This window comes from Sinohyriopsis cumingii, chromosome 14, assembly GCF_028554795.1.
Source record: "Sinohyriopsis cumingii isolate HCF-2022 chromosome 14, ASM2855479v2, whole genome shotgun sequence".
NCBI classification, from domain to species: domain Eukaryota; kingdom Metazoa; phylum Mollusca; class Bivalvia; order Unionida; family Unionidae; genus Sinohyriopsis; species Sinohyriopsis cumingii.
This window is the reverse complement of record NC_142974.1, coordinates 31,298,338-31,324,027: the sequence shown is the minus strand read 5'-3', so window position 1 is coordinate 31,324,027 and position 25,690 is coordinate 31,298,338. Positions and strand designations below refer to the sequence as shown.

The 25,690-nt window shown below is 33.8% G+C and overlaps 1 protein-coding gene across 1 annotated transcript in view; it reads left to right on the top strand.

Moving 5' to 3' along the window:
* Positions 1-25,690, top strand: part of LOC149783515 (uncharacterized) — an 89,025-nt gene that overhangs the window by 50,967 nt on the left and 12,368 nt on the right. The window contains exons 12-17 of the mRNA XM_089932859.1: positions 352-576; positions 3,751-3,975; positions 7,271-7,495; positions 10,670-10,894; positions 14,181-14,405; positions 17,663-17,887. Of these exons, the coding sequence (XP_089788985.1) occupies positions 352-576; positions 3,751-3,975; positions 7,271-7,495; positions 10,670-10,894; positions 14,181-14,405; positions 17,663-17,887 (1,350 nt within the window). The remainder of the gene's footprint in view (positions 1-351; positions 577-3,750; positions 3,976-7,270; positions 7,496-10,669; positions 10,895-14,180; positions 14,406-17,662; positions 17,888-25,690) is intronic.

Below are 25,690 nucleotides of genomic sequence, written 5' to 3'. Positions count from 1 at the left end.
GCTCTATATAAACAATATTAATAATAGTTTAGAAGAAAGGAGTGGCGAATGACTCATTCGTACCTACAGTCTTCACTGACGATTGGTACGTTCATAATGAAGGAAATCGCGATTATCGCTAATAATCATTTTTTACACAGTGTTTTGCTTATTCTTATTACCTGCAATGAAAGATTCTAATCCATATGAAATCTTAAATTCAAATATACTTCTGGCTTGCGTTAATGTAGCATATACCCAATAGTGAAAATTTCTATCGATTTAAAATAGTTCTCACTCATCAACTGTAAGCTATTTAAACTGTTTGCAGTAATTTTTCTTCTTCTACTTATTACTGTTACTATTTTCCAGACTCAGATGTTATAGACTATTGGGTGGTGAGTACCGACTATGATAACTATGCCTTCATATACGGCTGTGAGAAGACAAATAATCAGGGACAGTGTACATACCAGAATTCCTGGGTGTTTAGTAGAACCCCTACACTCCCTGAGAGCTATTGGGCACTGGTCAATAATTCAATGCAGGCCGTCTGTGTCAGCTATTCCAGATACCTTGAAACCCAACAAAGTAATGGTAAGTACATGTACATTGATTATTTGTATTTCTTTTACAAGACTCCAATCTTATTATCACATTCTTAATGTAACCTTATCTCTGTCGTATGCTTTAAAGGTTCCTTGAAATGCTAATTATCAAAAGTCAGAGCTGGGATAAATGGTAACATTTATTTATTGCTGCTTATACATAATTAATCCGTACCATCTGATATATCTTCACGAAACATTGACTCTATCTGGATCACTATAGGGCAATGCGTTCTGAAGAACAATGGGTTTTGATTGAATAGTTCCTCTGCCCATTGGTTAATACGTTTGTCTTATTCATGTTCCGTGAGCTGTTTAAGACATTTTCTAAAAGCTTGCTTTGTATGTATACAATAGAATGGCCATGCCTGGACTTAAATTTCGCGTGGACTGGGGTTGCGGCAGGAATAGACACACTTATTGGTATTGGAAATATGATGTTAAGACATATCAGTACTAGCAGAAGAAATAATAGTACCTCCTGTTGTAGCAACATCATATTATCTACCTGGAAAGAGAAGGACGTTACATTACTGAAAATTTGGGATATAATGAAAAATTCAATTATGGGACACATTGCTGTATTCAGTCTTCCTAACCACATTAAATGTGATTTTATTTGCAAACTCCTCTCAATCACTTTATATACTCGTTTCAGAGTGTACAGTGGGTAAGTAGTCTTCATGACCTTTCCATTCTTATAATTGTGAATCATTAAATTCTTGAAATGAGGAGGCATTGTACGTTTTATTACCATTCCTCTCCGAGTAATCATATATCCTCCTACCTCTTTCATGTTTTGTGGCTGTCCAATCGCATGAGATTGATACAAAGTCAATATTGTTTTATTCACATTATAGGTAACCTAACATCGTAGCAGTATTAAAGAGATGCTGACAAACAGATCTTTAAATAAGTCATATTGATTTGATTTTAGTTTACTCTGTGTTTTTCTCCTATATTCATATTCAACGTTCTCTTTTGCCTTTATGCTGATTGTGTAACTTTTTGGATTTGAATACCAATTATAGTGAAGTAGGAATCGAAGATTTTAAGCTATCAGTTTCAAGTTTGAAATACAATTTCCATGTTGCTTTGACCCTGTCTTTGTTCTTTTCAATTTATCACGAAATGCAATACATATAAATCCTTTCCAGATTGCTTTGTTCAGTCATTCCAGGTCCAGCCAAATTTCAACGTCAATAAGGTGGGTATATGTGTTGAAGAGAAACGTTAGATATAAATATGATCCCATCCTTATTATTATTATTATTATTATGAAAGAGGTTAAACTGCTTTACTTACGTACTTTTGACGGTATTTATGACGGTGAAAAAAGCGGTCCTGACGGGGGAGGGAATGCTCTTTCCTGCCACATGGTAAGAGACTACGAAAAAGACTATATTCTACCGCTAACACTGTCAATGCTAACAATACAAATTGATCCATGGACCTCAGAAGCATAAAGCGATTACTTACTGCGTTCTTTACAAGATAAGCAATACAATTCTACGACTGTCTGAGAAACAATATTCGTTTATTTTAAAATCTGTATTTTGCATATCAGTGTTTTTATTGTGACTTTGTGTCCTTCCGCCTCCATAATGTCAAATATATAGAAACGTAGTTCCCAATATAGTCTCAATGGCGGGAATTAAGTCCATGGTTTCTATCTCGAAGTGATGAAAGAGACATTGCATGTTCTCATTGGAAACTTGTGTGAAGGTAAATTGTTATTAGTCTCATTTATTGTATTCTTTCCTAATTGCAGTTCGTTGGGAAGTGGTATGAACAAAAGTGGTTTGCGCAGAGTTATATACCTCCAGACCAACTGGTTCAGGATTATACTCACTACTATGTTCTCAACCCAAACAGCTCGATCACTGTATTTGCCAGCGGAAGGTATCAACTATCCTTTAAATTTGTCATTTATCGATACATGTATTTGTTTTATTACTCTTGCTTCCATTTATGCCACGAACGGTAGTCTTTCGCAAACTTTTGACTGGGCACAATAAAATAGTTTCAGACGCAATCTGTAAAATCTTTCCTCAGTAATCAGGTACATGTTGGCAGCGTGCATCATCATTATTCTTGTATGAGCAGTTATTAAATGGATGCATTATTTATAAATTTCATCCATCATCAGCTTTTACAAACGAAAAAGTCAAAGGAAAGAAGAAAATTCCTAATTAAATTTCTTTTTGAGAATTGAACAAAGAGGTATTTATTAAAGAAAACAAACATGTACTCGTGTTCCTTGTGTACGTGCGTTGCTTGGTTATATCTGATTTCAATTAATCACACTCTTCAAACTTCGAGGTACCGGAAATACCACATTTTTTTTATCATAATTATCCCTTGTTTAACTACTTAATGGTATTTGTTCTAAAGACACAAGTAAACTGTTTTAGTCAATAATATCAGTGTCTTTCACAAATACAATGACACGTATTCATCACTTTCGTAATCTTACAGCTCTTGACTCATACGCAATGAATGTGAGATGCATGTATGTTGCAAATTAAGATTTCTTGTGAATTAGCCATTTTCTTCCCTTTACAAACTTACAGATCCCCTGAAAACATCAGTATGTGTTTTCATTATGTGGCTCTGCTGGAACAAACGACAGTTTCTGGAAAGTTCAGAGGCACAAGATATTGGAATCAAACATGTAAGTTCCTATTCAATGAATGGTTGTAATGCTAACCCTCCACACAGACAAACATACAGGCAGTGGAATCAACTTTAGCAACGTGTTTGGTTTCGTTCCAGTTAGGTTCTTGATGGAAACTGATGCTAAAGTTATTTTTCTATAAAAACAATATTAATAATATTTAAGAACAAAGACGTTTCGAATGACTCATTCGTGCGTACAGTTTTCACTGACGTTTGGTACATTCATAATGTAGGAAATCACGATTATCGCTAATAGTCATTTTTTTAACACAGTGTTTTGCTTATTCTTATTACCTGGAATGAAAGATTCTAAACTATATGAAACCTTAAATTCAAATATACTCCTGGCTTGCGTTAATGTAGTATTTTGCCAATGGTTAAAATTTCTATCGATTTAAAATAGCTTTCATTCATCACCTGTAAGCTATTTAAACTGTTTGCAGTAATTATTCTTCTTCCAATTATTATTGTTACTATTTTCCAGACTCAGATGTTATTGACTATTGGGTGGTGAGTACAGACTATGATAACTATGCCTTCATATACGGCTGTGAGAAGACAAATAATCAGGGACAGTGTACATACCAGAATTCCTGGGTGTGGAGTAGAACCCCTACCCTCTCTGAGAGCTATTCGGCACTGGTCAATAATTCAATGCAGGCCGTCTGTGTTAGCTATTCCAGATACCTTAAAACCCAACAAAGTAATGGTAAGTACATGTACATTGATTATTTGTATTTCTTTTACAAGAATCCAATCTTATTATCATATTCTTAATGTAACCTTATGTCTGTCGTATGTTTTAAAGGCTCCATGTAATGCTAATTATCAAAAGTCATAGCTGGGATAAATGGTAACATTTGTTTATTGCTGCCTATACATAATTCATCCGTACCATTTGACTCTATCTGGATCACTATAGGGCAATGCGTTCTGAAGAACAATGGGCTTTGATTGAATAGTTTCTCTGCCCATTAGTTAATAAGATTGTCTTATTCATGTTCCGTGAGCTGTTTTAGACATTTTCTAAAAGCTTGCTTTGTATGTATAGTATACAATATAATGGACATACTTGAACTTAAATTTCGCATGGATTAGGGTTGGGGCAGGAATAGACACACTTATTGGTATTGGAAATATGATGTTAAGACATATCAGTACTAGCAGGAGAAATAATAGTACCTCTGGTTGAATCAAAATCATATTATCTACTTGCGAACAAAAGGAGGTTACATTACTGAAAATTTGAGATATAATGAAAAATTCAATTATGGGACACATTCCTGTACTGAGTCTTCCGAACCACATTAAATGTGATTTTATTTGCACACTCATCTCAATCACTTTATATATTCCTTTCAGAGTGTACAGTGGGTAAGTAGTCTTCATGACCTTTCCATTCTTATAATTGTGAATCGTTAGATTCTTGAAATGAGGAGGCATTGTACATTTTATTACCATTACTCTCCGAGTAATCATATATCCTCCTACCGCTTTCATGTTTTGTGACTGTCCAATCGCATGAGATTCATACAAAGTCAATATTGTTTTAGTCACATTATAGGTAACCTAACATCGTAGCAGTATTAAAGAGATGCTAACAAACAGATCTTTAAATAAGTCATACTGATTTGATTTTAGTTTGCTCTGTGTTTTTCTCCTATATTCATATTCAACCTTCTGTTTTGCCTTTACACTGATAGTGAAACTTTGTGGATTTGAATACTAATTATAGTGGAGAAGGAATCGACGATTTTAATCTATCAGTTTCAAGCTTGATATACAATTTCCATGTTTCTTTGACACGTTCTTTCTTCTTTTCAACTGATCACGTAATGCAATACATATAAATCCTTTCCAGATTGCTTTGTTCAGTCATTCCAAGTCCAGCCAAATTTCAACGTCAATAAGGTGGGTATATGTGTTGAAGAGAAACGTTAGATATAAATATGATCCCATCCTTATTATTATTATTATTATTATTATCATTATTATTTTTTTTATTATTATTGATATTATTTTTATTTTTTTATTATGAAAGATGTAAAACTGCTTTGCTTACGTACTTTTGATGGTATTAATGACGGTGCAAAAGGCGGTCCTGACGGGGGAAGGAATGCTCTTTCCTGCCACATGGTAAGAGACTACGAAAAAGACTATGTTCTACCGCTAATACTGTCAATGCTAACAATACAAATTGATCCATGGACCTCAGAAGCATAAAGCGATTATTTACTGCGTTCTTTACAAGATAAGCAATACAATTCTATGACTGTCTGAAAAACAATATTCGTTTATTTTAAAATCTGTATTTTGCATATCAGTGTTTTTATTGTGACTTTGTGTCCTTCCGCCTCCATAATGTGAAATATATAGAAACGTAGTTCCCAATATATTCCCAATGGCGGGAATTAAGTCCATAGTTTCTCTCTCTAAGTGATGAGAGAGACCAAGCATGTTCTCACTGGAAACTTGTGTGAAGGTAAATTGTTATTAGTCTTATTTATTGTATTCTTTTCTAATTGCAGTTCGTTGGGAAGTGGTATGAACAAAAGTGGCTAGCGGAGAGTTATATACCTCCAGACGAATTGTTTCAGGATTATACTCACTACTATGTTCTCAACCCAAACAGCTCGATCACTGTATTTGCCAGCGGAAGGTATCAACTATCCTTTAAATTTGTCGTTTATCGATACATGTATATGTCTTTTTACTCTTGCTTCCATATATACCAGGAACGGTATTCTTTCGCAAACCTTTGACTAGGCACAATACAATAGTTTCAGATGCAATGTGTAAAATCTGTCCTGAAAAATCAAGCACATGTTGGCAGCGTGCATCATCATTATTCTTGTATGAGTAGTTACAAAATGGATACATTATTTATAAATTTCATCCATCATCAGCTTTTACAAACGAAAAAGTCAGACGAAAGAAGGAAATTCCTTATTAACTTTCAATTGAAACACAATTGAATTAATATTCTTTTGGAGAATTGAACAAAGAAGTATTTATTAAAGAAAACACAACTGTTCTCATGTTTCTTGTTTAATTGCGCTGCTTGATTACATCTGATTTCAATAAATCACACTCTTCCAACTTCCAGGTAACGGAAATACCACAATGGTGTTATAACTTTACAAAATAAGAAAACATGATTGAGCCCTGAATGTGTTAGACATTATTCTTGATCATAATTATCCCTTGGTTTAGTACTTAATGGTATTCATTCTAAAGACACAAGTAAAGTGTTTTAGTCAATAATATCACTGTCTTTCACAAATACAATGACACGTATTCATCACTTTCGTAATCTTACAGCTCTTGACTCATACGCAATGAATGTGAGATGCATGTATGTTGCAAATTAAGATTTTTTGTGAATTATCTATTTTCGTCCCTTTACAATCTTGCAGATCCCCGGAAAACATCAATATGTGTTTTCATTATGTGGCTCTGCTGGAACAAACGACAATTCCTGGAAAGTTAAGATACACAAGATATTGGAACCAATCATGTAAGTTCCTATTCAATGAATGGTTGTAATGCTAACCCTCCACACAGACAAATATGAAGGCAGTGAAATCAACTTTAGGAGCGTGTATGGTTTCGTTCCAGTTTGGTTCTTGAGGGAAACTGATTCTAAAGTTATTGCTCTATATAAACAATATTAATAATAGTTTAGAAGAAAGGAGTGGCGAATGACTCATTCGTACCTACAGTCTTCACTGACGATTGGTACGTTCATAATGAAGGAAATCGCGATTATCGCTAATAATCATTTTTTACACAGTGTTTTGCTTATTCTTATTACCTGCAATGAAAGATTCTAATCCATATGAAATCTTAAATTCAAATATACTTCTGGCTTGCGTTAATGTAGCATATACCCAATAGTGAAAATTTCTATCGATTTAAAATAGTTCTCACTCATCAACTGTAAGCTATTTAAACTGTTTGCAGTAATTTTTCTTCTTCTACTTATTACTGTTACTATTTTCCAGACTCAGATGTTATAGACTATTGGGTGGTGAGTACCGACTATGATAACTATGCCTTCATATACGGCTGTGAGAAGACAAATAATCAGGGACAGTGTACATACCAGAATTCCTGGGTGTTTAGTAGAACCCCTACACTCCCTGAGAGCTATTGGGCACTGGTCAATAATTCAATGCAGGCCGTCTGTGTCAGCTATTCCAGATACCTTGAAACCCAACAAAGTAATGGTAAGTACATGTACATTGATTATTTGTATTTCTTTTACAAGACTCCAATCTTATTATCACATTCTTAATGTAACCTTATCTCTGTCGTATGCTTTAAAGGTTCCTTGAAATGCTAATTATCAAAAGTCAGAGCTGGGATAAATGGTAACATTTATTTATTGCTGCTTATACATAATTAATCCGTACCATCTGATATATCTTCACGAAACATTGACTCTATCTGGATCACTATAGGGCAATGCGTTCTGAAGAACAATGGGTTTTGATTGAATAGTTCCTCTGCCCATTGGTTAATACGTTTGTCTTATTCATGTTCCGTGAGCTGTTTAAGACATTTTCTAAAAGCTTGCTTTGTATGTATACAATAGAATGGCCATGCCTGGACTTAAATTTCGCGTGGACTGGGGTTGCGGCAGGAATAGACACACTTATTGGTATTGGAAATATGATGTTAAGACATATCAGTACTAGCAGGAGAAATAATAGTACCTCTTGTTGTAGCAACATCATATTATCTACCTGGAAAGAGAAGGACGTTACATTACTGAAAATTTGGGATATAATGAAAAATTCAATTATGGGACACATTGCTGTATTCAGTCTTCCTAACCACATTAAATGTGATTTTATTTGCAAACTCCTCTCAATCACTTTATATACTCGTTTCAGAGTGTACAGTGGGTAAGTAGTCTTCATGACCTTTCCATTCTTATAATTGTGAATCATTAAATTCTTGAAATGAGGAGGCATTGTACGTTTTATTACCATTCCTCTCCGAGTAATCATATATCCTCCTACCTCTTTCATGTTTTGTGGCTGTCCAATCGCATGAGATTGATACAAAGTCAATATTGTTTTATTCACATTATAGGTAACCTAACATCGTAGCAGTATTAAAGAGATGCTGACAAACAGATCTTTAAATAAGTCATATTGATTTGATTTTAGTTTACTCTGTGTTTTTCTCCTATATTCATATTCAACGTTCTCTTTTGCCTTTATGCTGATTGTGTAACTTTTTGGATTTGAATACCAATTATAGTGAAGTAGGAATCGAAGATTTTAAGCTATCAGTTTCAAGTTTGAAATACAATTTCCATGTTGCTTTGACCCTGTCTTTGTTCTTTTCAATTTATCACGAAATGCAATACATATAAATCCTTTCCAGATTGCTTTGTTCAGTCATTCCAGGTCCAGCCAAATTTCAACGTCAATAAGGTGGGTATATGTGTTGAAGAGAAACGTTAGATATAAATATGATCCCATCCTTATTATTATTATTATTATTATGAAAGAGGTTAAACTGCTTTACTTACGTACTTTTGACGGTATTTATGACGGTGAAAAAAGCGGTCCTGACGAGGGAGGGAATGCTCTTTCCTGCCACATGGTAAGAGACTACGAAAAAGACTATATTCTACCGCTAACACTGTCAATGCTAACAATACAAATTGATCCATGGACCTCAGAAGCATAAAGCGATTACTTACTGCGTTCTTTACAAGATAAGCAATACAATTCTACGACTGTCTGAGAAACAATATTCGTTTATTTTAAAATCTGTATTTTGCATATCAGTGTTTTTATTGTGACTTTGTGTCCTTCCGCCTCCATAATGTCAAATATATAGAAACGTAGTTCCCAATATAGTCTCAATGGCGGGAATTAAGTCCATGGTTTCTATCTCGAAGTGATGAAAGAGACATTGCATGTTCTCATTGGAAACTTGTGTGAAGGTAAATTGTTATTAGTCTCATTTATTGTATTCTTTCCTAATTGCAGTTCGTTGGGAAGTGGTATGAACAAAAGTGGTTTGCGCAGAGTTATATACCTCCAGACCAACTGGTTCAGGATTATACTCACTACTATGTTCTCAACCCAAACAGCTCGATCACTGTATTTGCCAGCGGAAGGTATCAACTATCCTTTAAATTTGTCATTTATCGATACATGTATTTGTTTTATTACTCTTGCTTCCATTTATGCCACGAACGGTAGTCTTTCGCAAACTTTTGACTGGGCACAATAAAATAGTTTCAGACGCAATCTGTAAAATCTTTCCTCAGTAATCAGGTACATGTTGGCAGCGTGCATCATCATTATTCTTGTATGAGCAGTTATTAAATGGATGCATTATTTATAAATTTCATCCATCATCAGCTTTTACAAACGAAAAAGTCAAAGGAAAGAAGAAAATTCCTAATTAAATTTCTTTTTGAGAATTGAACAAAGAGGTATTTATTAAAGAAAACAAACATGTACTCGTGTTCCTTGTGTACGTGCGTTGCTTGGTTATATCTGATTTCAATTAATCACACTCTTCAAACTTCGAGGTACCGGAAATACCACATTTTTTTTATCATAATTATCCCTTGTTTAACTACTTAATGGTATTTGTTCTAAAGACACAAGTAAACTGTTTTAGTCAATAATATCAGTGTCTTTCACAAATACAATGACACGTATTCATCACTTTCGTAATCTTACAGCTCTGGACTCATACGCAATGAATGTGAGATGCATGTATGTTGCAAATTAAGATTTCTTGTGAATTAGCCATTTTCTTCCCTTTACAAACTTACAGATCCCCTGAAAACATCAGTATGTGTTTTCATTATGTGGCTCTGCTGGAACAAACGACAGTTTCTGGAAAGTTCAGAGGCACAAGATATTGGAATCAAACATGTAAGTTCCTATTCAATGAATGGTTGTAATGCTAACCCTCCACACAGACAAACATACAGGCAGTGGAATCAACTTTAGCAACGTGTTTGGTTTCGTTCCAGTTAGGTTCTTGATGGAAACTGATGCTAAAGTTATTTTTCTATAAAAACAATATTAATAATATTTAAGAACAAAGACGTTTCGAATGACTCATTCGTGCGTACAGTTTTCACTGACGTTTGGTACATTCATAATGTAGGAAATCACGATTATCGCTAATAGTCATTTTTTTAACACAGTGTTTTGCTTATTCTTATTACCTGGAATGAAAGATTCTAAACTATATGAAACCTTAAATTCAAATATACTCCTGGCTTGCGTTAATGTAGTATTTTGCCAATGGTTAAAATTTCTATCGATTTAAAATAGCTTTCATTCATCACCTGTAAGCTATTTAAACTGTTTGCAGTAATTATTCTTCTTCCAATTATTATTGTTACTATTTTCCAGACTCAGATGTTATTGACTATTGGGTGGTGAGTACAGACTATGATAACTATGCCTTCATATACGGCTGTGAGAAGACAAATAATCAGGGACAGTGTACATACCAGAATTCCTGGGTGTGGAGTAGAACCCCTACCCTCTCTGAGAGCTATTCGGCACTGGTCAATAATTCAATGCAGGCCGTCTGTGTTAGCTATTCCAGATACCTTAAAACCCATCAAAGTAATGGTAAGTACATGTACATTGATTATTTGTATTTCTTTTACAAGATTCCAATCTTATTATCATATTCTTAATGTAACCTTATGTCTGTCGTATGTTTTAAAGGCTCCTTGAAATGCTAATTATCAAAAGTCATAGCTGGGATAAATGGTAACATTTGTTTATTGCTGCCTATACATAATTCATCCGTACCATTTGACTCTATCTGGATCACTATAGGGCAATGCGTTCTGAAGAAAAATGGGCTTTGAGTGAATAGTTCCTCTGCCCATTAGTTAATAAGATTGTCTTATTCATGTTCCGTGAGCTGTTTTAGACATTTTCTAAAAGCTTGCTTTGTATGTATACAATATAATGGACATACTTGAACTTAAATTTCGCATGGATTAGGGTTGGGGCAGGAATAGACACACTTATTGGTATTGGAAATGTGATGTTAAGACATATCAGTACTAGCAGGAGAAATAATAGTACCTCTGGTTGAATCAAAATCATATTATCTACTTGGAAACAAAAGGAAGTTACATTACTGAAAATTTGAGATATAATGAAAAATTCAATTATGGGACACATTACTGTTTTCAGTCTTCCGAACCACATTAAATGTGATTTTATTTGCACACTCATCTCAATCACTTTATATATTCCTTTCAGAGTGTACAGTGGGTAAGTAGTCTTCATGACCTTTCCATTCTTATAATTGTGAATCGTTAGATTCTTGAAATGAGGAGGCATTGTACATTTTATTACCATTACTCTCCGAGTAATCATATATCCTCCTACCGCTTTCATGTTTTGTGACTGTCCAATCGCATGAGATTCATACAAAGTCAATATTGTTTTATTCACATTATAGGTAACCTAACATCGTAGCAGTATTAAAGAGATGCTAACAAACAGATCTTTAAATAAGTCATACTGATTTGATTTTAGTTTGCTCTGTGTTTTTCTCCTATATTCATATTCAACCTTCTGTTTTGCCTTTACACTGATAGTGAAACTTTGTGGATTTGAATACTAATTATAGTGGAGAAGGAATCGACGATTTTAATCTATCAGTTTCAAGCTTGATATACAATTTCCATGTTTCTTTGACACGTTCTTTCTTCTTTTCAACTGATCACGTAATGCAATACATATAAATCCTTTCCAGATTGCTTTGTTCAGTCATTCCAAGTCCAGCCAAATTTCAACGTCAATAAGGTGGGTATATGTGTTGAAGAGAAACGTTAGATATAAATATGATCCCATCCTTATTATTATTATTATTATTATCATTATTATTTTTTTTATTATTATTGATATTATTTTTATTTTTTTATTATGAAAGATGTAAAACTGCTTTGCTTACGTACTTTTGATGGTATTAATGACGGTGCAAAAGGCGGTCCTGACGGGGGAAGGAATGCTCTTTCCTGCCACATGGTAAGAGACTACGAAAAAGACTATGTTCTACCGCTAATACTGTCAATGCTAACAATACAAATTGATCCATGGACCTCAGAAGCATAAAGCGATTATTTACTGCGTTCTTTACAAGATAAGCAATACAATTCTATGACTGTCTGAAAAACAATATTCGTTTATTTTAAAATCTGTATTTTGCATATCAGTGTTTTTATTGTGACTTTGTGTCCTTCCGCCTCCATAATGTCAAATATATAGAAACGTAGTTCCCAATATATTCCCAATGGCGGGAATTAAGTCCATAGTTTCTCTCTCTAAGTGATGAGAGAGACCAAGCATGTTCTCACTGGAAACTTGTGTGAAGGTAAATTGTTATTAGTCTTATTTATTGTATTCTTTTCTAATTGCAGTTCGTTGGGAAGTGGTATGAACAAAAGTGGCTAGCGGAGAGTTATATACCTCCAGACGAATTGTTTCAGGATTATACTCACTACTATGTTCTCAACCCAAACAGCTCGATCACTGTATTTGCCAGCGGAAGGTATCAACTATCCTTTAAATTTGTCGTTTATCGATACATGTATATGTCTTTTTACTCTTGCTTCCATATATACCAGGAACGGTATTCTTTCGCAAACCTTTGACTAGGCACAATAAAATAGTTTCAGATGCAATGTGTAAAATCTGTCCTGAAAAATCAAGCACATGTTGGCAGCGTGCATCATCATTATTCTTGTATGAGTAGTTACAAAATGGATACATTATTTATAAATTTCATCCATCATCAGCTTTTACAAACGAAAAAGTCAGACGAAAGAAGGAAATTCCTTATTAACTTTCAATTGAAACACAATTGAATTAATATTCTTTTGGAGAATTGAACAAAGAAGTATTTATTAAAGAAAACACAACTGTTCTCATGTTTCTTGTTTAATTGCGCTGCTTGATTACATCTGATTTCAATAAATCACACTCTTCCAACTTCCAGGTAACGGAAATACCACAATGGTGTTATAACTTTACAAAATAAGAAAACATGATTGAGCCCTGAATGTGTTAGACATTATTCTTGATCATAATTATCCCTTGGTTTAGTACTTAATGGTATTCATTCTAAAGACACAAGTAAAGTGTTTTAGTCAATAATATCACTGTCTTTCACAAATACAATGACACGTATTCATCACGTTCGTAATCTTACAGCTCTTGACTCATACGCAATGAATGTGAGATGCGTGTATGTTGGAAATTAAGATTTCTTGTGAATTATCTATTTTCGTCCCTTTACAATCTTGCAGATCCCCGGAAAACATCAATATGTGTTTTCATTATGTGGCTCTGCTGGAACAAACGACAGTTCCTGGAAAGTTAAGATACACAAGATATTGGAACCAATCATGTAAGTTCCTATTCAATGAATGGTTGTAATGCTAACCCTCCACACAGCAAAAATGCAGGCAGTGAAATCAACTTTAGGAGCGTGTATGGTTTCGTTCCAGTTTGGTTCTTGAAGGAAACTGATTCTAAAGTTATTGTTCTATATAAACAATATTAATAATAGTTTAGAACAAAGGAGTGGCGAATGACTCATTCGTACCTACAGTCTTCACTGACGATTGGTACGTTCATAATGAAGGAAATCGCGATTATCGCTAATAATCATTTTTTACACAGTGTTTTGCTTATTCTTATTACCTGCAATGAAAGATTCTAATCCATATGACATCTTAAATTCAAATATACTCCTGGCTTGCGTTAATGTAGCATATACCCAATAGTTAAAATTTCTATCGATTTAAAATAGCTTTCACTCATCACCTGCAAGCTATTTAAACTGTTTGCAGTAATTTTTCTTCTTCTACTTATTATTGTTACTAATTGCCAGACTCAGATGTTATAGACTATTGGGTGGTGAGTACAGACTATGATAACTATGCCTTCATATACGGCTGTGAGAAGACAAATAATCAGGGACAGTGTACATACCAGAATTCCTGGGTGTGGAGTAGAACCCCTACACTCCCTGAGAGCTATTGGGCACTGGTCAATAATTCAATGCAGGCCGTCTGTGTCAGCTATTCCAGATACCTTGAAACCGAACAAAGGAATGGTAAGTACATGTACATTGATTATTTTTATTTCTTTTACAAGACTCCAATCTTGTTATCACATTTTTAATGTGACGTTATCTCTGTCGTATGCTTTAAAGGTTCCTTGAAATGCTAATTATCAAGAATCATAGCTGGGATAAATGGTAACATTTATTTATTGCTGCTTATACATAATTAATCCGTACCATCTGATATATCTTCACGAAACATTGACTCTATCTGGATCACTATAGGGCAATGCGTTCTGAAGAATAATAGTTTTGATTGAATAGTTCCTCTGCCCATTGGTTAATAAGATTATCTTATTCATGTTCCGTGCGCTGTTTTAGACATTTTGTTAAAGTTTGCTTTGTATGTGTACAATAGAATGGACATACTTGAACTTACATTTCGCGTGGATTAGAGTTGGTGCAGGAAAGGCACAATTATTGGTAGTGCAAATATGACGTTAAGACATTGCGGTACCAGGAGGAGAAATAATAGTACCTCTGGTTGTACCAACATCATATTATATACCTGGAAAGAGAAGGACGCTACATTACTGAAAATTTGAGATATAATGAATAATTCAATTATGGGACACATTACTGTTTTCAGTCTTCCGAACCACATTAAATGTGATTTTATTTGCACACTCATCTCAATCACTTTATATATTCCTTTCAGAGTGTACAGTGGGTAAGTAGTCTTCATGACCTTTCCATTCTTATAATTCTGAATCGTTAGATTCTTGAAATGAGGAGGCATTGTACATTTTATTACCATTATTCTCCGAGTAATCATATATCCTCCTACCGCTTTCATGTTTTGTGACTGTCCAATCGCATGAGATTCATACAAAGTCAATATTGTTTTAGTCACATTATAGGTAACCTAACATCGTAGCATTATTAAAGAGATGCTGACAAACAGATCTTTAAATAAGTCATATTGATTTGATTTTAGTTTGCTCTGTGTTTTTCTCCTATATTCATATTCAACCTTCTGTTTGGCCTTTACACTGATAGTGAAACTTTGTGGATTTGAATGCCAATTATAGTGGAGAAGGAATCGGAGATTATAATCTATCAGTTTCAAGTTTGATATACAATTTCCATGTTTCTTTGACACGTTCTTTCTTCTTTTCAACTGATCACGTAATGCAATACATATAAATCCTTTCCAGATTGCTTTGTTCAGTCATTCCAAGTCCAGCCAAATTTCAACGTCAATAAGGTGGGTATATGTGTTGAAGAGAAACGTTAGATATAAATATGATCCCATCCTTATTATTATTATTATTATGAAAGAGGTAAAACTGCTTTACTTACGTACGTTTGACGGCATTTATGACGGTGCAAAACGCGGTCCTGGCGGGCGAAGGAATGTTATTTCCTGCCACATGGTAAGAGACTACGAAAATAACTATATTCTACCGCTAACACTGTCAATGCTAACAATACAAATTGATCCATGGACCTCAGAAGCGTAGAGATTTCTTACTGCTTTCGTTACAGGATAAGCAATAAAATTCTACGACTGTCTGAAAAACAATATTTGTTTATTTTAAAATCTGTATTTTGCATATCAGTGTTTTTATTGTGACTTTGTGTCCTTCCGCCTCCATAATGTCAAATATATGGAAACGTAGTTCCCAGTATAGTCTCAATGACGGAAGTTAAGTCATTGGTTTCTCTCTCGAAGTGATGAGAGAGTCCCAGCATGTTCTGATTTGAATATTGTGTGAAGGTAAATTGTTATTAGTCTTATTTATTGTATTCTTTTTTAATTGCAGTTCGTTGGGAAGTGGTATGAACAGAAGTGGTTTGCGGAGAGTTATATACCTCCAGACGAATTGGTTCAATATTATACTCACTACTATGTTCTCAACCCAAACAGCTCGATCACTGTATTTACCAGCGGAAGGTATCAACTATTCTTTAAATTTGTCATTTATCGATACATGTATATGTCTTTTTACTCCTGCTTCCATATATACCACGAACTGTAGTCTTTCGCAAACGTTTGACTGGGCACAATAAAATAGTTTCAGACGCAATGTGTAAATTCTTTCCTCAGTAATCAGGTACATGTTGGCAGTGTGCATGATCATTATTCTTGTATGAGTAGTTACACAATAGATACATTATTTATAAATTTCATCCATCATCAGCTTTTAGGAACGAAAAGGTCAGAAGTAAGAAAGAAAATTCCTAATTAACTTTCAATTGAAACACAAATGAATTAATATTCTTTTGGAGAATTGAACAAAGAAGTATTTATTAAAGAAAACACAACTGTTCTCATGTTTCTTGTTTAATTGCGCTGCTTCATTACATCTGATTTCAATAAATCACACTCTTCCAACTTCCAGGTAACGGAAATACCACAATGGTGTTATAACTTTACAAAATAAGAAAACATGATTGAGCCCTGAATGTGTTAGACATTATTCTTGTTCATAATTATCCCTTGGTTAAGTACTTAATGGTATTCATTCTAAAGACACAAGTAAAGTGTTTTAGTCAATAATATCACTGTCTTTCACAAATCCAACGACACTTATTCATCACTTTCGTAATTATACAGCTGTGGACTGATACGCAATAAATGTGCGATGCATGTATGTTGCAAATTAAGATTTCTTGTGTTTTAGCCATTTTCTTCCCTTTACAAACTTGCAGATTCCCGGAAAACATCAATATGTGTTGTCATAATGTGGCTCTGCTGGAACAAACGACAGTTCCTGGAAAGTTAAGATACAGAATATATTGGCATCAATCATGTAAGTTTCTATTCAATGAATGGTTGTAATGCTAACCCTCCACACAGACAAATATGCAACCACTGGAATCAATTTTAGAATCGTTTTTTGGTTTTGTTTCAGTTTGGTTCTTGACGGAAACTGATGCTAGAGTTATTTTTCTATATAAACAATGTTAATAATATTTAACAGCAAAGAAGTTGTGAATGACTGATTTGTGCGTACAGTCTTCTCTGACAAATTTTATTAATTTCATAATGAAGGAACTAACGATTATTGCTAATAATCATTTTTTACACCGTGATTTGGTTATTGTTATTTATCTGGAATGAAAAATTCTAAAATACATGACATCTTAATTTCAAACATACTCCTGGCTTGCGTTAATGTAGTATATACCCAATGTTCAAAATATCTATCGATTTTAAAATAACTCTCACTCATCACCTGTAAGCTCTTTAAACTGTTGCAGCAATTATTCTTCTTCTACTTATTATTATTACTATTTTCCAGACTCAGATGTTATAGACTATTGGGTGGTGAGTACAGACTATGATAACTATGCCTTCATATACGGCTGTGAGAAGAAAAATAATCAGGGACAGTGTACATACCAGAATTCCTGGGTGTGGAGTAGAACCCCCATTCTCCCGGAGAGCTATTGGGCACCGGTCAATAATTCAATGCAGGCCGTCTGTGTCAGCTATTCCAAATACCTTGAAACCGAACAAAGGAATGGTAAGTACATGTACATTGATTATTTTTATTTCTTTTACAAGACTCCAATCTTATTATCACATTCTTAATGTAACCTTATCTCTGTCGTATGTTTTAAAGGCTCCTTGAAATGCTAATTATCAAAAGTCATAGCTGGGATAAATGGTAACATTTGTTTATTGCTGCCTACACATAATTAATCCGTTGAATCTGATATATCTTCACAAATTATTGACCATTTTTGGATCAAGATAAGGCAAGCCGTCCTGAAGATAAGCAAAGTAATTTCATCCCTTTAAATTACAAACCATATAATTATTCGATATATGGACGTCGGTTTTTATTTGAGCCGAGATATTTTTTATTTTTTTCTGAAAATAATATTTTTTTATTTTACTTTTTGAATTAGTAGCAGGTTTTTATAAATCGGAGGAAGAGAATTGTTGACATTATGAGAGACGGAAATGGTAAATACAATTGTTAGTTCTCTGCCCTAGATAATTAGATGTTTGGCCCCTCATAATATTGGATATACTGTGGTACTTATCGCGCTATGTTCAGAAATACTGCGGTATACTGAAGTACAAATTGTTGTTGGATACCAAGGTCTAACATTAAATAGAACTTGATGTTGTTGTTGTTGTATAGTTTAACACCATTTGTCAGCACACGATAGGCTATACATGGCGCCAGTATTAGTGGATGAGGAATAACCCGGGAGAACCCCTTAAAGTACCAGCGACCCAGAGAAACTACTGCACTAAAGAGTGCGAACAGAGCGTTTTTATTTCTTCAAGTGGTGCTATTGGGAAATTAACCTGTGCCCACTATACTATTCACGTGATAAATACAGTTAAATACGTTTTGTAAAGTACAGAAACCTGTTTGAAGTATAATTATTACAAATAGTTTTCCACATGAAGTTAAAGGTTCTCCACATAGTTCATAACATAAAGTTTGCTTTATTTCAGACTGCAGTGCCAAAGTTGCAAGCTCGGGTAAGTGTTTGTCCATGTATGCCGAGGTTTATATGCAAAAGGAAAATAATTGATAATAAAATACGTCTTCCTACCTGATGTGATTTATTTAATTATGACGTAAAACGTTTTGCTTGAATTAATACAAAACTTGTACATCAACCTTTTCGAGTCGAAACACCAGTGATACAATAATCGCCTATATTAAATTGTGCGAGTACGTCGCTATAATTACATCGAATGTATTTGTCCGTTTAGGAAAAAATTGTTTAATTGTTAATGCAGTGTGATTATATTTGTTATAATATTCTCAAACAGAATTACAGAGCACGACTTGTATGTGCTGGATCACAGCTGTAAACAATTATATCACATATTTTTTATATCGCCTTTTTCTTTGCCTCTCTGACGATTCGTCAGGTCAATGCATATATTTTGATACCTTAACTTAGAATGTACTTTTGATTCATGTGTCCTCATCTTCAGTGTTTAACTCTCTACTTTTTATGATAATTATTCCTAAATTTATCAATACATTATTTATTTCAGGCCAAATGCAGATGTAAGACATAGTTCCAATCTTCGCTCCGGCGTTTCTTTCATGTGGTCTTGTTGCATGCATGTTGTGAAGTTTTTTACGTTAAAACGTTCAGTTAAACGAGCACTGCGATAATAGGAGTGCGTTTAATATCAATCATAAAAATGGCGTTGGGCTGTCTGAAGCGATACTTTCATACAAGCACACCAAAATATTCCCATTTGATATCGGTATACTTGCTCTCATCAGGAACTACGAAATTTATCGAAGTTAAATGACATCGTTGATACATTTCACACAGGGAAACAAATACAAATTAACATTAGTGCTTGCCAGGTTAGCTATTGCAACTCGTCTTGAAAATGTTTGGACAATTTTCCATGTGCCACTGATACGTTGCAAAGTAGAAGGACACGTTTATAATATTGGTGTTCAGACCACTTTAGGTATTATTGAAATTTTAAAAACTTTCACAAAAACATTAGAAACACCGCCTTTTCAGGGTTATTTATATCCTTACAAACGTATTTGACACCAATATTTTCAAACAAAATCTCCAGTACACCAGATGTCTTACATCAAATTTGACACAACCTGCACTTTCAAATTGAATGAACCAAGTGACCAACATATATGTGAATTTTTGATAGAAAGATCCATATATAAATAGAAACAAATGTTCTTTATATTTAACAGTAGTCTGTTTTTGGTCTCTGCATTTCTTCAGGAAGCGAAACAAGCTTGTATGCCGTCTCTTTGTTTTCTCTTTTGTCTTAACTATTGTTTTAAATACTCATTTTACCTGTTGGACAATGTTGTGACTGAATGATTTAATTATTTTCAAATATTAAAAAGCAAATTAATATGCATTTCTATAATCCGTTAAGTCATTCATTTCGCTTATGAAGAAAGAACTAAAATATTCTATCAGAGAAACTACATATAAAACATAAGATTTCGATCTTGCTACTTATTTGCCTTAGCATCCATATACTGGAATGTTTACAGAGACGAGCTGCAAATGATCCCATGCGATTTACCGAAGCTGCAAATGCTCGACAGAAAGGTCAAATGAAAACGTTATGAGTGTCGTGGATTCACGATATAGCTTTATAAATGTTTCTGGAAAGATATCGGGCAGTTTCTCGTGTGAGCCAGTAACATTGGATGTGAACTATATTCCACTCAAAAAGAAAGGGTATTATATGCATACAGCAAATTGATAAACATATGCAGAATATTTCAAACTGGTGACCCATCTTACTTCTAAATGTATCAAAGTTTCTTCAGGTAAAAGTTTCTTATCACGACATCAAAACTTTTGCAATTCTTAACGTTTAAGTCCGAAGGTTGTATCGAAAGAGGCTATACGCAGTGAGAGCCACTCCATCCACATATAATTTATCAAAGGGAGCGGAGACCTGACACTACATAATAACATGCAAAATGACAATATTAGTGAAATTTAAATAGGTAAAAAATCTACCTTTATTATATGTACCCTTACGATACAATGATTACTCTGAATGATTCAGAAAAATCTATAATGTCTACTTTATATATTATATACAATATTTGATTTTATCTGGTCTTCTTATAAATATAAACAAAAACCAGTTAGTTTGGATAGAAAGTTGAACAGACAGCAACATCAATATTGTCCAGAATATAAACTTTATTAGGGTTGTACTGAGTACGCTGTCTTAGGTATAAATTTTTCAATTTACTTGGAGACTATTACAACTCTTAATTATCCACCTAAAATTCGTAAAACTCAGATCCTGCTGATTCAGTAGAATAAGAGGTTTTTAACTATATTTGGCAGGATAACTGTGATAAAAAGTTTAGCTATCTATAGAGTTAACCATCTTCCGTGATCATTACCAAATCTATTCAAACAAGCTGTTAGCCAACTAAGTACACGCTTTGCATAGGCCAATGGACAAAATCAAAACAAAATAATATTACCGTGTAGAATTATCCTGGAGATTGGTGGGTTAAATAGATAAGTTTATTGATGTGCTGACAACTCCATGGCTTAGAAACATTGTCTGATGAATTAAAATAGAAAAGTCTGCTTTTCAGTATCAAATATTGATAACATATATGTTTACTTATTAGTCGAGTCAAACTGAAAAGATCAGAGATCCAGATCTACCGCAGCAGATCTGAGTCTGTAGTTTGCGATTAGATGAGTCTTATAAGATGAGTCTTATAAGCAATTATAGACGATATTATGTTCTTACTTTTATCAAATCGACGAAAACGCATCTTTATTCCTATTTGCTAAACGTATTTAAGCATCTATATAACTAACTAGATCAATTAAATAATGACAGCTGTATTTGTTTTCGAAAAGCAAACATGGTTTAATCCTTATATTGCAAAAGATGGAAAAGTTTGTATCAAAATTTGTGAATAATTTTATTAGTGCGAATGGTCCCAAGAGTTTTCTTACCTTTAAAACAGACTTGCTATTTGTATTAATGCCATTAATTTTCAAAACATATTTAGTCATATAAATGTAATTTTAGTATCACTTACGATTCATATCTGCCCCACCTTTGATATGCATTCCATTACCGGAAAAGGTATATATTAAAAACTGATTTGAAACAATGGAGTATCTACGTTCAGAAAGTAAACGTTTCAACCGGGCAATTTAAAATATGGCATCGTACAGGTACTTAATGGATAAAGCTGAAGATATGACATAACCGTTAGCCTCCGAATTCATTTCCCAAAAGAAGTAGAATGATCCGAAACGAGCTCTGCTCTTTTTATATCTTACATGCATATATAAGTTTCCATATATTTTGGGATTGTCACATAACCAAGAAGTTTATAAATGATATTTTACAGTGGATAAAATGTACAGGAAGTCATGCTAATACATTTGAATTTACAAAAATATAATAGTATGAATAAATTACAAAACTCAATCTCGTGATATAATTAATCTAATAATTCTAATTGCAAAACAATATATTTATAAATACAGATTCAGTACAGATATTCCAAGTTTGTCGCCTTTTCAATACATTTGTTGTTTTTAACTTTAAAATTAAGCTCAGATAGAAACTGTGTATGGGAAAAGTTCGACAAAAGATGGATATTGTACAAAAAGTTAACAGTCATAAGCTATGTTATTGGAAACATATGTGTATTTGCAAACGTATGTGTAAATCTATATATATATATATATATATATATATATATATATATATATATATATATATATATATATATATATATATATGGCGGGATGTGTATATATGTATGTATGTATGTACGTACATGTTTTGCGAATGAATATGCCGATATACGCATAATCTCTTGTTTGTTTTATAGAAATATTAATATGTCTATATGGTATCTTTAATATATATAGAGAGAAAGAGAGACAAAAAAGAGGGATTTCACTTTAGTTATTTTTCTCCCTTTTTCTTATCTTTTTTCCTTGCAGAATAAAGTGACCGAAATATGTATAGAACTGTGTACATGTTTTTGTCTTATTGTTGAAATATTTTAGCAATATATAATTATTGGATGTATGTAACACCTATAGTTGTATCAGTTAAATTTATTAAAAACAACCTAATTGTTATTTTTAACTAAAAACAACCTAATTTGTATTTTTAACTTTTTTGAGTAATCTAATTAGAGTGCTTTATTGTCACATCAGTAGTTTTCACTCTTTCCTTATTTTCTGGATTTCGCAGACTCTTACAAGATGTTAAAATTTAGCGACATTTTATATCTTTGTGACTTAATTTATATTTTAGGCCGAATACATCTATTCCAACACAATTATTGACAAAAGATCTGTTTATTTCCTGACTTAGTGATTATTTGTATTTTAATTTATATTCAATTGGATTTTGCTTATTTAAATAGCATTTAGGCGGCATATTTATGTGGTAGCCAAGCAGATGTAATGGCTTTGAGCTGACATAGCTCCCTGGCTCAAGGTCACATTGTATTAAAGTGATGATGAGACATCAGCAAATGGATCTCATGATAATTTTATTTCCTGAATAAATAAGCAATCCATGTATACCAACTCAAGTGAGATTCTCTTTGAATGAATAAGCAATCCTTGCATAACGAAAACAATAAAGATTCGCTTTGATCACGCATTGTTTTAATCCTTTACAAACATTTTTATTCGAAGATCCCTTCATAAATTCACGGAACATACCCTACAAAATTTGCTGACCTAAATGTCGTTTAGTTCATCTTTTAAAACTGTGGGTACTGTTGATTAATTTTGAGTCCAATAAATATTGTAATCACTAATCCCATCAAATTTAATGCATTTCATGTAAATATGAATCTCGTCATTTTGAACAATTTTTCAACTTATTGAAGCCGTCATAGATCAGTCACTTATATAGATAAAACACAATGAAACCAGCATCAAAAGGTTTAGCAATTATTTTAAGCTTTAGTTTTCTGTATTCGTATTTGTTTTGCAATGTTCACTGTGACTCCAGTGCCATTTTTACAAGATAAATCCGGGTTCGGATTGAATTTAAAGAAGACACTGAAAGCGATTTCCTGAATGAATTATTTATCATACATTGGAATGACGAATGAATGTGACACCATAGTCTTTCGCACAATGTCCAAAAGTGGATGCAGAAGAATGTTGTGCTTTGTGTTCAACAACTAACACAAGGGTATGATATCATTCATAACTGGAACCAATAAGACCATGTAAGTTCAACGAGTACTAAAACAAGAATCACCGTGTGTAACTTACAAACAAATCTGATTGACATATGGATCTATCACCATGGATGATCAATGTTAAGAATTTAAATACAAATACAAACAATATTTCATAAATTATCAAGGGTATAAAAACATAGAATCTGTATGAAAATCTAAATAACTGTTAATCAAGAAATAGCGTCCATGTATTATTGAGGTTTGCTTATATAGTGGTACTGAATTATTGATTTTACTAATAGTGTTATTGAATATTGATTAAAAATTAAGCATGTGTACATCCCGGCGTCCAGTTGAGTATTATGATGTATTTCCGATTATGTAGCCCTCTTTGAATGATCAAAAAGTCACCAAGCATGGCCAGCCTCGCCCAGTCTGCCGAGTGATTCCTCAAGAGCCTGGCAATCCCCGGCAGACTCTTTGATCCTGATGCTTTGGTCCATCACTGCGAAAATCGAATACCGTCATCATAGCCAATGTTACCATCGCGGACAATTTGCTCGTACAGCAATAGGTAAATCAAACTTAGTATTTTGAAATTGCTAAAAACGAAAATACCGTACCTTCAGGTAGCGCTATGCACAGTAACTACACCCGAGTACATTTTCGTTGTGATACAAAGCATTTACTTTAAGTACACACTATTCTGTGACAATGCCTTCTCCCCTAAATTAAGTGAAAACACGTTTAGAAAATTATGGAATATGAACAAAAGCAATTAATACCGAAACTTATTGTTTACAATACTAAAATTATAAGGCGAAAGCTCTGCAAATCACACCCTTGTTTCAGGTAATCTCCCGTACATTTTTCCGAACCTCGAACCCTCGCAATTCGGGAACTATATGTAAATCTTGCGTTGTCGATTTTCGCTTTGTTAAACAATAAGAAAGGCTGGTGGTCAGGTTTAAGTACAAATTCCCTTCAGATAAAGGGATACAATTCCCTATTCCTCACACCATTACCAAGCAGTCGTGTTCTATCGTGGATTAGTTTAGCTCCCGAGACAGCATTTTTCTACAGCAATGGGTAAATGTTCGCCCTTTTGTTCATGCAGCAAACTACTTCAATCGATTCAGTTCTATCAACTTTAGGATTAGTACACTGATCAATGTTTCCTTAAGATCGTTAATAACTCTTTTCTCAAGCAAAGCTCAGAAACCTTTATTGAGTTGCTCCTTTCAAGATGAGTTTGTCAAAGGACTTCCTATAGCGGTGAAATTTGGAACGATTTTCCTGTGAAACCCTATCAACCCAGGCTCACCTGTTCCGTTAATAACTACCCCTGGATACCTTTTTAAAATCTCCCTCCTTTGTTGATGCTGACTCTGAGGTAATTCTTGACGCAAGCTGTCTTTATCTCTATTTGTTCTTTTTCCGCCCATGAGTTACTCAAGTGTGACCTCTATCCTGTGCGCGCGTTACTTGTACGTCCCACGACACTGTCAGACGAGTGATTGGTCTACCTAAACATATACTGGGGCGCATAATCGTGCCATACTTGTGCGCGCGTGGAAAATTAGAAGGTTGGACAAAGAGAGCTACTGATCCCGTTTGAAGTTTGACCACGCACAG